The 15267-nt window shown below is 30.6% G+C and overlaps 1 protein-coding gene across 1 annotated transcript in view; it reads right to left on the minus strand.

Annotated features, from left to right (window-relative positions):
- The window catches only part of LOC107449771 (E3 ubiquitin-protein ligase AMFR), a 166399-nt gene that overhangs the window by 65009 nt on the left and 86123 nt on the right, over positions 1–15267 (minus strand). Inside the window, exons 4-6 of the mRNA XM_043041501.2 lie at positions 14743–14895; positions 8517–8557; positions 2003–2135 (exon numbers count right to left, since the gene is read on the minus strand). Of these exons, the coding sequence (XP_042897435.1) occupies positions 2003–2135; positions 8517–8557; positions 14743–14895 (327 nt within the window). The remainder of the gene's footprint in view (positions 1–2002; positions 2136–8516; positions 8558–14742; positions 14896–15267) is intronic.

Below are 15267 nucleotides of genomic sequence, written 5' to 3' on the forward strand. Positions count from 1 at the left end.
GCTATATCAATAAGAATTTTTCTTTACAAAACTTACTCAATTTTAGGGAAATTTCTAAAAATGTACAAAAACCAGGAGAATTTTTATTCAACCAGTAGACCAGGAGAAACTGACGAAATCCAGTAGAGTTGGTAACTATGCAAACTGATTCAAATAAACTTCTTTCAACAATATTTGGAAGAGGAAAAGTATTTATTACAATATACCGATGAGCCAATGAAAATTTTATTTTAATAGAATAAAGGCAATGCCATTTTTTTTAAATAAACAGATGTTATAATTTTTTTCCCAATTTGGTTTAGTTGCTTAATTTTACCTCAAATCTTGGGTTTATATATATAAACTTTAGGAAAACAATAAACATGGAAGGGAAATCTAATAAAAAAATGAAACTAATTAACAAAATTAAAAAAAAAAGACAAAAAAGTAATTAGCATTTAAAATAATAAATCAAAATAGAAAAGCGCTTAAAATAGCTAAGTCCAAATTAGTTTTAATTTATAAAGTCAGAAATTTTTTTTTAGCAGAAAGCAACAAAAATTATAGAAATTTAAGATATGTGTGCTAGTAGGACAGTGCTGCATCCTGCTAACACACAGGAGCCTCCTTTATGTTATCAGTGGTGAAACCAAAAACTGACAGTGCCCCCCTTCCCCGAGGCCCCACAACGGAAAAACAAATAATAAAAAGCAATTAGAAAAAGTGAAATGTAAATTCAAACTAAGCCATAAAGAGACCCACAAATAAGAAAAATAAAGATAAAGTTACACTTAGTAGAGCCACATCAAAATAAAACATAAATTGCCACATCATTAAGAAAACTTTAGAAATAAATCAAGTGCTGACCCCTTTTTTGAAAAATCTTGAAAAAATAAAACAGAAAAACATTCAATGTGTAAAAGTTTTTTAAAAAGGTACTGCCATCTATATGGAAGGAACTCTGGAATGGAAACTCTATATGAAAGGAAGCAAGAGCTATTAACTTTTTATGTGTGTTCATTTATCAGGGGTCTGTCGAGGTTTTTTTTTTTTTTTTTTTTTTTTTTTTTTTTTTTTTTTTTNTTTTTTTTTTTTAGAGGTACCTATTTTGTGAAAATTTAGACATAATTTGTGAACAGGAAAAGTTACATTAAAAATTAAGACCAAGATATGGTAAAATAAGAAATTGTTTTCAAAAATTGTCACTACAAATAAAAATAATTTATGACTGGTAAATTTCTATATATTTTTCCCTATATATTAAAAATTAATTTTGCTATTGTAAAATGTCAAGCTTAAAATTGTATCCAAATTTAAATATCCATTGTCCATAGTTAAATTTAAACTTGTATTTAGAATAACTAGAACTAAAAGTTATTTTCATTATGAGAACATTCATTATTTTCGACTAGGTCACACAGAAAAAAGTTTCATAGGGGAAAAAAATTTAGTAAAAAATAAAGGTCTCTCAGAATAAATTTACAATAATGTTAAGGATAATGTTCGAATGTTGTTCCAATTTTGACTTCCTGTATAGTTTATAGAGTGAGAACCTCGTTCCATTTTAAAAAAAACTCTGGGATTTATAGTTTTTTCATGGGGATACAAAAGCAAAATTTTAAGAGGAGAATTTTAGAACTTGCTTTTTTCTAAAGTTGAATTTGTGAAGGTACCGCTAAACGGTAGTAAATTTGCCCAGGACAGACCCCTGTTTATGAAAAGGTTACAATTTTGAATCTAAGCTAACTGAAATTGCTTGTTTTTAGTTCTAATGCTCAAGAAAATGTTACTTTTTTTCTCCTGCAAATACAGTGACTGTTTATTTGTATTTTTAATTATTTATATCTAAAATTAATTTAAAACATTTTATTGATTTTCACCAGACTAATATTGCTACGATGTTTAGTAGGCATGATCTACAATGTTTAGTAGGCATGATCTACACACAAAGCCTCATACTTAAAAGTTTACGACAAAGATCTTCTACTGAATCAAATGATACATGAAAACTTTAAACACTCACCAACATGTGCAAATGATGAAAGAAGTCAACAATGAGTGCAGTGAGTTCGAATCCAAGTTCTGTGTAATAGACGTAAGTGGCTCTCTTCTCCCAGGTACCTTCACGCGTGGCGTCCAATAAGTGAAGAGCATACCTGCAGAAAACGCCATTACATTAACACAACAGAGAAAGAAAAACACACACACAATTAATAACTTTTGAATTAGTGATACGATTTCCTATCTTAATGAATGAAATAGGTGATCTCAAATAAAATTATTATTTAGAGTGGGCAATACAGTCGGACCTCTATTTAACAAAGTCGCCAAATCCCGATAAAAAGTTCGTTGTATGGAAAATTCGTTAAATAGAAAATTACCTTTTAAAATACTTAAACACACAACAGGTTTTAAATTCATAAACACTAGTCATTAATTGATGCACCTTTATTTTGTAAACTAGTATCTACTATTTATCTTATAAATCTTAACCATAAAAGAAATTCGAATAGAAAGCAAGAATAGAGCAAAACATTATCCAGTGTTACACTATCATGCTGCATACATTCGCAACTAAAAAAAGCTAAATGTATGTATAAAATTATAACTGCATTTATTACTAAAGTAATTTTAAACATACATTACCACATGTGTTCTTAAGTTTAATTGCTACTGATAAAATCCGTTAATTTAGACGGAGTTTTTCGTTTGAAATGCAAGCAAAAAGGGAAAAGGATTTTACTGCTTTCTATAAAAAAAAACTTTTAGAGAAAGCAGTAAAACATTACATAAAGCAGTGGCTTCGAAAATTAAATCAGTTATTTCACCCATAAAATGAGTTAACAAGTTTGAAATATTTTGGAAAGTAGGGAAAGTGGATCTCAATGAAAAGTTCATAAAATAGAAAATTCTTTTCACTATTTGGAAGTTATTTTACGAAGAAATTTCCAAAATGTTCTTGGTTCCTCGAAAAAATTCGCAAAATGGAAGTTTGTTAAATAGAAGTCAAACAGCATTTTAAACTACGGAATCAGTCACAAACGTACTCTTTCTCAATAAATATGCTTCTTTTTGAGGAATTTTAATTCCTGAGCTTCAAATTATGGGAGCTAGCCACATTCTGGGAAATAGGGTCCCAACAGTTTAGGCAGGTGAGCGGTCGGTAGTTCAGAGCTCTTAATGACGACTTGGAAAATTTTGCCATCTCGAGAACTTTTCAAGTGGATCTAAAAAATTTTGCACCAAACTTAGGACTGCTCTCCTGACCAAATGGGACCCTATTTTACCCCACTTTTGGCTACCTCTTTATATTTCAGGGGGAAGGGGAAAAAAAGGATTGGTGAGAATGGTTTCGTTAATTTTATTCAGCATATTTAATTAGATCAATTGTCAAAGATAAAAAAGAATTTATAATTAAAACTTTACTTTAATAAAATTTAAACAAAATCATAAGCATCCAGAATTATAATAATACAGGATAAGAGACGTCAAACATAAGAAAAAGTGCAAAGCGAAGAGCAAAAGGGTGTAGGAACAAACTTTTGCAACGGTATATATACATTTCATCTGCTCAGTTCAGTTTGTAATACTTCAAGCCCTGCATACTAGTTTACAGGTTCGTCGTGTACACCAAAACTTTGGTACTAACTAGTATGTTGGTTACACCACAATGGTATGTTTGTTCAGAAAAAGTATGTTTTTTTTTGTCTGATTTAGCATTAATTCAAGTAATAAAGAAGTTCTGAGAGAGTTCAAACTTCTGTGCTGCCTAGCATTGACTTTAGACTCTAGAAAGCCCCAAACACAATAGTCTTAAGAATTTAGATCTGGTGAAAAGGGGGGGGGCTAATCTTCTTGCTTAATAAATTTCAGACAACTGACATGGAGTCGAGCCTATATTGTTTTGGCTCGGTGTGACAGTGCAGTATCTTGCTGAAAAATCCAATCCTTTCTGGGATAAAATCTCTCAGTACATGGCAATAAATGTGTAGCCAATACTTCCTTTTTGTAATATTCAGCATTGATTTTTACCCCTTTTTCAATGAATTTCAGAGGATATTTTCTGTTATTTGACACTGTAGCCCAAACCATAACAGAATGCTTGTTCTGAAAGCGTTTCACATTTTTTAAACACTTTCGGGGATATCATCAAAGATTGCCGAATATACAAGATTTTTATCATTAGAACTTTGTTGTGTGTAAAACATTTTCTCATCAGAAAAGATTATTCTGTCAACACTTTTGTCACGGTGCTGATTCAGCAATTTCTGACATCTGCGTAACCTGTCCAGTTTTCGCACAGCTGTCAAACCTTGAACTTTCAGGGCAAAAACCCAGGTCATCATTTAATACAGCTTGCATTATTCTTTGACTCACGTTCCTTTCCCAGGGGTCTGTCTAGGTTTTTCCGAGAGGTACCTTATTTTGAGAAAATTTAGGCATAATTTGTGAAAATTAGAAATTATATATTAAAAAATCAACACAAAAATAAAGTTTTAAGAAAAAGTAGTTTGTGAAACTACCATTTTCCCAAAATTTTATTTGTGTACGTAAGGTTGTAAATTTGGATTGGACAGACCCCTGCTTCTGCAGCCAGTTTATTAACAGAGCATTGTAGATTTCTTTGTATTTTTTCGTAAATTTTTCTACAACGAACTGGGCGTGCAGTATCCAATAATCAATTTATAAATCCATACATAAATGTTCTATTAAACGCCTGAGAATTTAATTGTTTAAAGATTCTACATGCAGAAAATCAACAATTGCAAAGCTTTTTACCCTTTTTGAATCCATCTTTAAATTTATTTTAAATCTTTTGATTTCAGCAAAAATCGTCCGCACTTATAGAAAGTACCCATTACAGGAATAGTGAGAGAAGAATTGTTTTATCAAACCATTAAAATTAATTCCTATTTCTTTTTAGTGTTACAGTATTTAGTATCCACCCGGTAATTATGATCCGTTCTGCTTAAGCATCAATTTTGTTCTACGTAATTTTTGCATCCAATGTTTCTACTCCAATTTGTTTGCTAGTTATGATATCATACAAAGAATTTGCTTTTAAGTAACTTGAAACTTCCATTATGCAAAATTATATCATTCTTTCAACTTCTCAATATTAATTACATCACATACATTTTTTTCTATGATTTTTTACTCTTCAATTTTATGGATCTGTTGATCTGTACTGGCATTTGCTTGGTGCAGTGGTTTAAGGAGAAATAAATTGCAGATTCGTTGACAAACGAAACATTTAATTCAATATAAACATACGCAGAGTAGATTTTAGATTTCATTTTTCAAAGTTGTTACTTTTTACTTTCATAGAACATTTCAGCAACATTTGTTTTAAGAAACTGCAATATTTTTCTCATTATCATGGGGAACAGCATAGATGCATACTTGTTTCTAGTCTCCAATGTACATAATTTAGTCTAACAAATCATAGAACCCACTCAGCGATTAAAGAGCAAGAAAAAGTTGATCTCCTGTATAAATTTTAATCAGTATTTCCTCTCTACCAAATTGATTAAGTTAGCCTACCGCTTTTTCATAGCCATCTTCAACAAAAAATAAGCACCTTTTAAGTAATTTTTAAGAACTCAAAAAATATTTTTAAGCACTATATACATTAACAAAATGCAAAATAAGTTTCAAAGATTTTACATGATCATGAAAAATAACTAGTTTCTGACAAAGAACTCTTTTCTTGATTATATTAGCCATTAAAAAATGATTGAGAGATTTTTTTGGTTTGATTTCAGAGGGTGGAAAATGAAGCTTGAAATTGAGAATATCTTGCAAAATGCAGCAGAGTTGCACACGAGAGCGCAATAATCTCACCGAACCCAGCTCACTATACGTACAGTATTTTATCAAACCTGTAAAATGATTGGCGCTTTCATAAACTAAGGACCGACGATATGCCGAAATAGAATTTGGTTGAATGAATTGTGAAAGCCTTGAATACAACAATCTGAAAAGCACACTTTTCCAAAATATGTGGAGAAAATTGTCACGGTAAAGAAAGACTAATAGTTTGAAAAGGTAANAACAATCTCCCTCTCTAACAAATCATAGAACCCACTCAGCGATTAAAGAGCAAGAAAAAGTTGGATCTCCTGTATAAATTTTAATCAGTATCTCCTCTCTTCCAAATTAAGTTAGCCTATCGCTTTTTCATAGCCATCTTCAACAAAAAATAAGCACCTTTTAAGTACTTTTTAGGAACTCAAAAAACATTTCTAAGCACTATATACATTAACAAAATGCAAAATAAGTTTCAAAGATTTTACATGATCATGAAAAATAACTAGTTTCTGACAAAGAACTCTTTTCTTGATTATATTAGCCATTAAAAAATGATCGAGAGATTTTTCGGTTTGATTTCAGAGGGTAGAAAATGAAGCTTGAAATTGAGAATATCTTGCAAAATGCAGCAGAGTTTCACAAGAGAGCGCAATAATCTCACCGAACCCAGCTCACTATACGCACAGTATTTTATCAAACCTGTAAAATTATTGGCGCTTTCATAAACTAAGGACCGACGGTATGCCGAAATAGAATTTGGTTGAATGAATTGTGAAAGCCTTGAATACAACAATCTGAAAAGCACACTTTTCCAAAATATGTGGAGAAAATTGTCACGGTAAAGAAAGACTAATAGTTTGAAAAGGTAAAATTTAGCACTATTTTAAAAGACCCAATGAAAATTAGCACCTTTTAAAAACGCTACGCACCCTGTCCATTAAAACCGGAAGTTGAATTTAAGGATATCAGTATTTCTTGACAAAGTATACTCCCCAGAATCTAATTTCTCAAAACTTGCGCATTTTATAAGTTTCAGTTTTAAGAGATGCCAATGATCAATATATGCTTCTTATTAATCAAATTCAACCTTGCATGCTGCTTCATCAACTTCACTAGCATTATGATATTCTCTGACTTTCATTAGTTTGCTTTTTTTCCAAAGAGTATAAGTGTAATTAAATTGGCATCACAGAAGAAATTTCCACTCGAATAAATCATTTAAAAAATTTAGACTTACTCGATCACAGATTTAACCACCATTTTCCAATACCTTAAAAAAAAATTTATTCTCATATCTGAAGAACTTTAAATTTTTAAAATTTTAATTCTTGAAAACTTCGAGAAGATTCAAAAATCATTTTTTGATGAAAGAGATTTCTTGCAACCTAGAAAGAAAAACACCATGTTTGAAAAGAAGTGGCTGAATAATCCATTCCCAAAGAAGCAGACATGTAAGATGTGGGTATAATTATATAAGCTCATAACATAGGAAAGAACCAATTAAAATGAATCCTCAAAACATAATATTTATTGAGGTAGTAGATACAGGGTATCTGCTACATTTTAGATGTTCAAATTCATGACTTTTCATGACTCATTCCGAGAATTTTTCATGACTTAATAAAGTTACTATTTTCTCCGACAGTAACACTAAATTAAAAAAAAAGCATTATAATAACATTAATTGAAATAATAGGCATAACCAAAACTATCATACTCTGCATCGTTTTCTGCAGAATTATATTCTAAACATACTTTTCTTGTTCATCAGAAAGGAAAGAAATACTCCTGATTTTTCTATTCTCAATTTGGAATTTTTTTAAAACATTTGCCAATGAATGACTTGCTTTAGCTAGAATTTTAAATTGATAAAATAAAAAAAATAAATAACAAAAATTCTGAAGTCACAGAAGTTTAAAAGATAATTCAACCTAGAAATGTTTTTTCTTCATTTTTTGAAAGAACATGATAAAAACTTTTTATACTTTAATAAAATATGACTCAGTGTGGGGATTTTGTTAGATTTTAGATTAAATTAGATTTTTCGGCGACCTAAATCCACGATTTTTTTTTTTTTAAATAACAGTTTAGATCATGATAAATTTTGTTCAATACCGGAATTCATGACTTTCCAGGTGCGCAGGTACCCTGTTGTTACTGTGGACAGTGATGTTTCACTAATGTGGTGATTGGAAAAAATATTAAAAGGGGCATTTGGAGGGGAAAAGAAAGATAACGAGCAAAACTTCAGCATAACTAAAATCAAATGAAAAAAGTTAGACATTCGCTTAAAATAATTTATTTTTCAAGTAAACACATGTTATACAACTTTTAAAATGTTGGAACACATAACTTATTTTGACTGTAGTGTTAAAAATATTAGACTTAATTTTTTGTTATCACCCGAGGTTAGCATATTTCTCTTTAAGTTCATAATATTAAGTTTTAACTGTATCTGTAGTCATGTATTAAATACCATACTATAAAATCATGGATTAAAACTTACATTTTAAAATTGGCAGTCCACATTGAAAAAGTGACACATAGAAATCAATAACAATAAATTTTGCAGCTAGAAGTCCCACAATTTGGACTCAGTCCGAATAATACACAACAAATTTCCCTTTAGTATATTTATACGTAGACAAAATGAAAGTTATTTAAAACATTAACAATATATTAAATTGTAAAAACACAAGCACATTTTTAAAATTTTTGTTGCTTACCTAGCAATGACATAGAATGTTCTGATAGAAACTAAGGAACACTGAAATAGAAACATTTCCAACATTAATGAAACATACTAACTAACAATATAGATATTAAAAATACATTGTGCAAAATAATAAACAAAAGGCCCTGAATAACTTTCTAACGCCTTAATGATCAGATTTTCACTAGGACTCAACTTAATGATTCGAGGATCTCACACCAAATATGTAAATTAGTACAGATGATATCTTCAGTTATGAACAGGGATGAGAGTAGTCAGAAAGTAAAAAAGAGGAAATCCAAAAAACAAAAAAAAGAAAAGAAAAAAAAGAANATTACTTACTTGTCCCAGAACCAAAACATTTCCCCTCATATTGTTATTTGCCTGTTCCAGTTTCTTCTTAGTAAAATTATTTTGTACACATTTTTTTTAAATAAATACTATGCACTAAACTACGAATATGTATTCCTATTATTTACTAGTCCCAGAGCCACAACATTTCCCTGTCAAATCGTTAATTGCCTGTCCCAGTTCCTCTGAGTAATATTTCTGAGTACACTTTCTTTTATTACATAAATACTTAGTACTGAACTTTGAATATGCATTATTTATTTTAAGTGATTATAATATGTATTAATTACCATTTAGTGTTTTGAATTCACGTTATAAAAAATAAAGAAAAATTTTTGAAAATTTTATTTTGATAACTGTATGCATAAAGTGTTATTTGCCTGTCCCAACTTTTTATGAGTGAAATTACTGTGTTCGCATTTTTCTTAAATAAATACTATGTACTGAATATGTACTAAACTATGCACATGTACGTAATACTATGTACCGAACTTAAACTTTTAGGATGATTTCAAAAATTTGAACTAATTCACAATACAAATTATTGAAAATTTTATCTTCTCTTTGATTCTCAAAACGCATATTTTAGCGTAATGTAGAATATGTATATGTACTAAAATATCGAATATGTATAAACTAACGAATATGTACTGAACTATTTACATGTACATAATACTATGTACTGAACTTAAACTTATAGGATGACTTCAAACATCTGAACTAATTCACAATAGAAATTATTGAAAAGTTTATCTTCTCTTTGATTCTCAAAATGCATATTAATGTAGTTCAAAAACCCATTTTCAGTTCTTTTTTCGATTGTAGTATAAACTTTAAAAAGAAATTCTTCACTATTTTCCACATATCACGCATGCAAAGTGAGTGATGATGTGCAGACGCTGTTGCCAACTTAAAAATGGCTAATAGTAATAAGAAGGATGAGATTGTTAAAGAAATAAATAAAATGAATCGCTCAATAATAAAGCTAAAGAAAGAACCACGTCAATCTTTTTTACCTAAAGGAGTTTATCTATTTATTTATTATTTGAAAATGCTTAGTGGCAGGATTGAATGAAGGGCCCTCAGGCCGAAATCGTGCAGAGAACATCCTAACGCGGGGTCCTGCCTAGTTCTTGTGTTCGAAGGTCAACAAACTGGCAGGGTGCTTCTATTTCTCTAATTTTTTTTAGTTATTTCAAAGTAAATAAAATTAAAAACTGAAAAGTCGTGATCGATTTCTTATAAGTTGGTTCTTAGATTCATTGAGTACGAGCTTTTCTATTATATTTCACGTTTGAAATTCTCGCTGTAAAGGATCGAAAAACATGTTCTGAAGATTTCTTTTATAATTGTACTTACTTGCTTCAGTTTTTTACATTTGTAGATAAATTAAGCATAAATAATGTTTAAAATTGTGTTGCATTACTCGAAAAATTGGATTATTACAATTACTTGTCATAAAACATGTATAAACATAAAGTAATAAAAATAACGCTGTTTCAATTTCAAATTTTTTAACTCCCCTCACTTGAAAACAAATTATGGAATTCACTATACTTAAATTTTATTTTAAAAATAATATTTGATATAATTCCTGAAACATTAAAATCTTTTTAAAGTTCTTACTTAAATTCGGAACTTTTACAGTTGAAAATATTAAGATATATTCAGAATATATAATTTTGAAAAGTCGTGTCCAGTGTTGGGGATTCAAGCTTCAAAATAAATTATACGTTCATTTAAGCAACTAATTATTTTGAAATATGGGGAAACTTTGAATTTCAAAACGATTTTCTTCCACGTAATTTTAGAAAGTGTTTTTTTAAAATGACTAAGTATTTTTGATTTAACCATGTTCGGATATTAAAGGTTAGGTATCCTGTTAAATTTAAATTCAGGCTTTGGATATAAGACGTTGTATATACGTATAGATATATATATATAAAGATAGATACATAGATAGATATATTAAAAAAATTGACTCATTTTTATGCACAAAAGTAACAATTATAAAATTTAAAAAGAAAATTTTTCTTATTAATATATAAAATAATAATATTCTTTTATGTTATACAGAGGAATATGTAATTCTATTAATATGTCTATTCAATATATATATATGCATATATTTTAATTTTTTATTTTATAACCGCCGTTGAACAGCCGACCCAATTTTTTGGTTTAGGACTATTAATGTTCACCTACAAAGCCTTGTAATTTTGAGCCCAATCCAGAAGACAAGAGAACTCCTGACTCAAGTATTGGGAGAAATTGGCCTTCATATAGGATTTTTTGATGGAACTAACCCGTATTTGCGTTACATAGATAGGAAGACCTCAAGAACCTCCCATGGTCAGTCAGATGCAAGGGGACTCTCACCCATGATCCGTCTACCACTGAGGACATTTCAGGTCAGCACTGTGGTCGATGCAAGCCGGATGCGGAATTCGTATCGACCAAGCATCGCCAGGATTCGAACCGGGTTCACTCCATTATAAGGGGAATGCTCTACCTCCTGAGCCATCGCGGCTCATATACATATATATTTAAAAAATGACAAATTCCTCCATTTTCAAACTTTGTTCTTCCTTCATGACATAAAAAAGGATCTTAAAAAATGTGAAATACTTGGCAATAACTGAAAAAAAGATTAGAAAACATATTTATATGACAAAATCACACGAATCAAGCCTGTTAGAAAGGAGTTAATGTAAGTTTCAAGATTCATGTAGTAATAAATCTTATTAAAAATATAGATACTTTTAAAAATATGAGAAAATTAGCAGCGACAACTGCCGAAAAATTGGAAGAAAACAGTATAGAATTATCGCATTAAATAGTGAATATTCAGGATAGACAATTTGAATTTCCGTTTCACAATATTGGTATTTAACAAGACTAACTCTGATAATTGAAAAATTCGGTTAAAGCAAAGAATGAAAATGGAATGAAAAAGAGTAGGTGTAAATGTAATATACTTAACAATTACAAAGTATATACTAGTACATCACATACAATTCATTTTGTAACTAAAAAGGTTACTTAACACTTCAAGAGCATATTTTAGGAGAATTAAAGAGTTTTTACTTAAAAAAGCCCCTAATCGTTTTTTGTTTTACATTACTTTGGCACTTTTCTGCAGAAATGTTTAGTAATTTTTTAAAAGGTAATAAAAAGGCTGGTGCCATCTCTTCTTGTAATTCTATATATTCAATAGCACTTTTGATAGCTTTTTAGTGAATCTTTATGAGAGATTTTTACTTGTTGATTTTCATAGTCACTATCTTTATCATCTTCGTTAGATTCATTTTCATTAGGGACAATATTAACGATCATTTCATCAGTAAATCCGTCAGCTCGTTTTCCTAAGTGTTTGGTGGAGAAAAAATTCAGGATTGTTTTCTGCAATAGCTTAAAAAAATAAAAGAGCAAAAAAAAAAAATCCTTGAAATATTTGATAGCTCAGTTAAAGCAGAAAGTCAGATAATTGGGAATCCACTGTATATATAATTATACGGCAATTAGTTTTATTCAGTTTCACTTTTAAATATGATCATTATTCTGGTCCTTACGACGGATGACACCAAGAATTTTCCTATCGGCCAGGAATAGGGACACATATTTCTTTTATGGGATTATTTGGTAGCATTTTGTTTCGAATTAGAAACATTCTTTTTCAAATTCAGACGAGTTTTGAATCGCAAATTAAATTACATGAAATAATGTAAATTCAAAATTGTAATTTTAGAAGAGGCTGTGTCAACTTCTTCCAGAAAAAAGTGAGAAACTTTAACTGGTGATTCCAGTGTGCATGATCAAGAAACTTTTTGGTTTTGAATCACTTTGGCTTAAATGTTCATCATTTTACCATGTGTACAATGACTCTTAAAATAATCTATAAAATCTGCACCATTTGGACTCGATTCCTGCTCAAGCTGTCGAAGCTGGTTTTGTACACAGTTCAAAAAGTTAATTGGATGAATATGGAGCCTCTAGTGGAATATTATCTGAGGTTTCTTTGCAAAAGAAACTACAAATGATATCTTCTGCAACATTGATAAATTTTTGCAAATGACAGATGCATACAGTATCTCTTTGAGCTCAATATATTTTTGTATGTTTCCAACAGTTGTGCACATGTCATCCCAACCCTATCCCAATATTGTCTGTTTGCTACAGTGATTTCAGTTTGTCAAATGGACGGTACGTCTTCGAGTACTCGGCTGTGTTTGCAATGAGCTTCCTGCTGAGGCTCCGTCCTCTTCAAGCTGCAAGTTTCGACCCTTATCTTTTTGACAACCACAGCAATAAGTAATTGCAAAGAAAGTCTCAACACTTGTGTTGGTTGGCTTAGCATGAAAATCGGGGCTCCTTAGGAAACATTACAACATCTTAGGAAAACAAATAGCACACCGCAGTTTGACAGAATAATAACATCAGCAACACAACCTTCATAGAACAAGCAATTATACATGGTTGCTTCTTGAACCTATTTGTAATATCCTGGGTATTGTACATATCATTAAAATAAACAGGGTATCTGCTACACTCTCCATGAATAATTCCAACAATTTTTCATGACTTAACGAAGTTACTATTTTCTCTGACAAAAACACAACAATTTAAAAAAACATTTCAATAACATTAATTGAAATGATAGATATAACCGAAATTGGAATACTCTGCATCTTCATATTTATTGATTTTTATCTGCATCTTCATGTTTATTGATTTTTAACTTTAAAAAAAAAAAAGTAAAGAAAGAATTGAAGCAATAAAATAGCTGAAAAAAATACAAGAGCAAATTACTAAATACAGCCAGATGTATGCAGTTAGTTATATATGTTTCCTTTCTTCTTAAAAGTGTAATATAAAAAGCCTAAACTATAATTTTGAATTGATAAAAAAAAAACAATAAAAAGAATTATGAAATCACAGAAGTTTAAAAGATAATTTGCTCTAGAAATTATGTTCTTTCTTTCATTTTTTGAAAGAACACCATAATTTTTTTTAAAGAACAGGATAAAAATATTTTATGTTTTAATAAAATATGACTGAGTGGGGATTTTAATACAAATTCAGATAATCGGAACACTGTGAAATTGGGAGGGGACATTATTTATAAATTCCATTTTAAAAATTAGATTTTTCGGAGACCTAAATCCATGACTTTCCATGATTTTTTTTAAAAAATGGCAAAAATCAGGACATTTCATGACAAATTTTGCTCAATACTGAAATCCATGATTTTTCATGACTTTCCAGGTGCGCAGATACCCTGATATACGAAACCATAAAAAGTTTAGTTGCATACATCCTACAACTTAAAATAATTAAGTAACATATCTTTTGTATGTATCGTTAAATATCTAGAAAGGTAACAAAGTTGAACTTAAATTTTACATTCTGGTGGGTTAAGAAAAAGCGTAATGCAAGGGAAGAGCCAACTGATTGGTCAAACTATTTCCAACAGTAAAGAAGTTTCTTAACTTTGCACACTATGTGATGAGGTATAGTTTGTCTAAAATAAGAACTCCTCCCGACATTCATCTGGACCCGTGGCGGTGACTATGGTAACGAGGTATGACTATTTCACGTAGGGGTGCAGGGTCCCTGTTTTGGAGTGGTTTCGGGTCGAGAGAAAGAGAATCTCTTCGGTCTATTGTGTTAGTCCTACTCCTAGAGTGAGGCTACCCTCCCTAAAATGCGTCATTCTTGTTTCCATAGCACCAGGCGGCCTCAGACTTGGCGGTGGGAGGAGTTCTTAGCTTAGACAAACTATAGGCAATATTTGTAAGTGTGGTGATGCAGGATATTGGTGAAAGATGCAAGACCATCTTAATATTAGTACTACAAAACCAGGGATAAATTCAAGCGGCAGTACTTACCTCGGCGGCCATGAAGGCGAACGTATTGATTCCAGCGTGCAGTCCGACAAACACGCAAATTCCAAAGAGGCTAAAAGATATGCAGAGTATTCCGAACAGCAGCATTAGGACTCTGCAGTGCGTCCACTTGGGGGTGGCCGGAGAGAAAGACAACTGAAACGCAATAAAAACTTTTTTAAAATTCATTTTACACTTTTTTACATTAATCACTCCTATCATTGTTGTCGAGGGATACAATCTAAAATAATGAAAACTAACGTATACAATACGGGTAAAAAAAAACGAACACTGAATAAATCGGATGTTTGCATATAGGGACTCAATCTTTAAAAGGGTGATATGCTAATTGGTGCAGATGATATTTTAAGTTAAAAATATAGGTAAATAGGTACATACTTTACTTTCGTCGCTGTGGGGGGGGGGAATGATCATTAGACAATGTCAACCTTCATCTATCAAAAGGTACCTCAAGATTGACTCAAGTTAGCATGTCTTATATAATAGTGAATTGATGTTTAATAATCG

Source organism: Parasteatoda tepidariorum, chromosome 10 (assembly GCF_043381705.1).
Source record: "Parasteatoda tepidariorum isolate YZ-2023 chromosome 10, CAS_Ptep_4.0, whole genome shotgun sequence".
Classification (NCBI taxonomy): domain Eukaryota; kingdom Metazoa; phylum Arthropoda; class Arachnida; order Araneae; family Theridiidae; genus Parasteatoda; species Parasteatoda tepidariorum.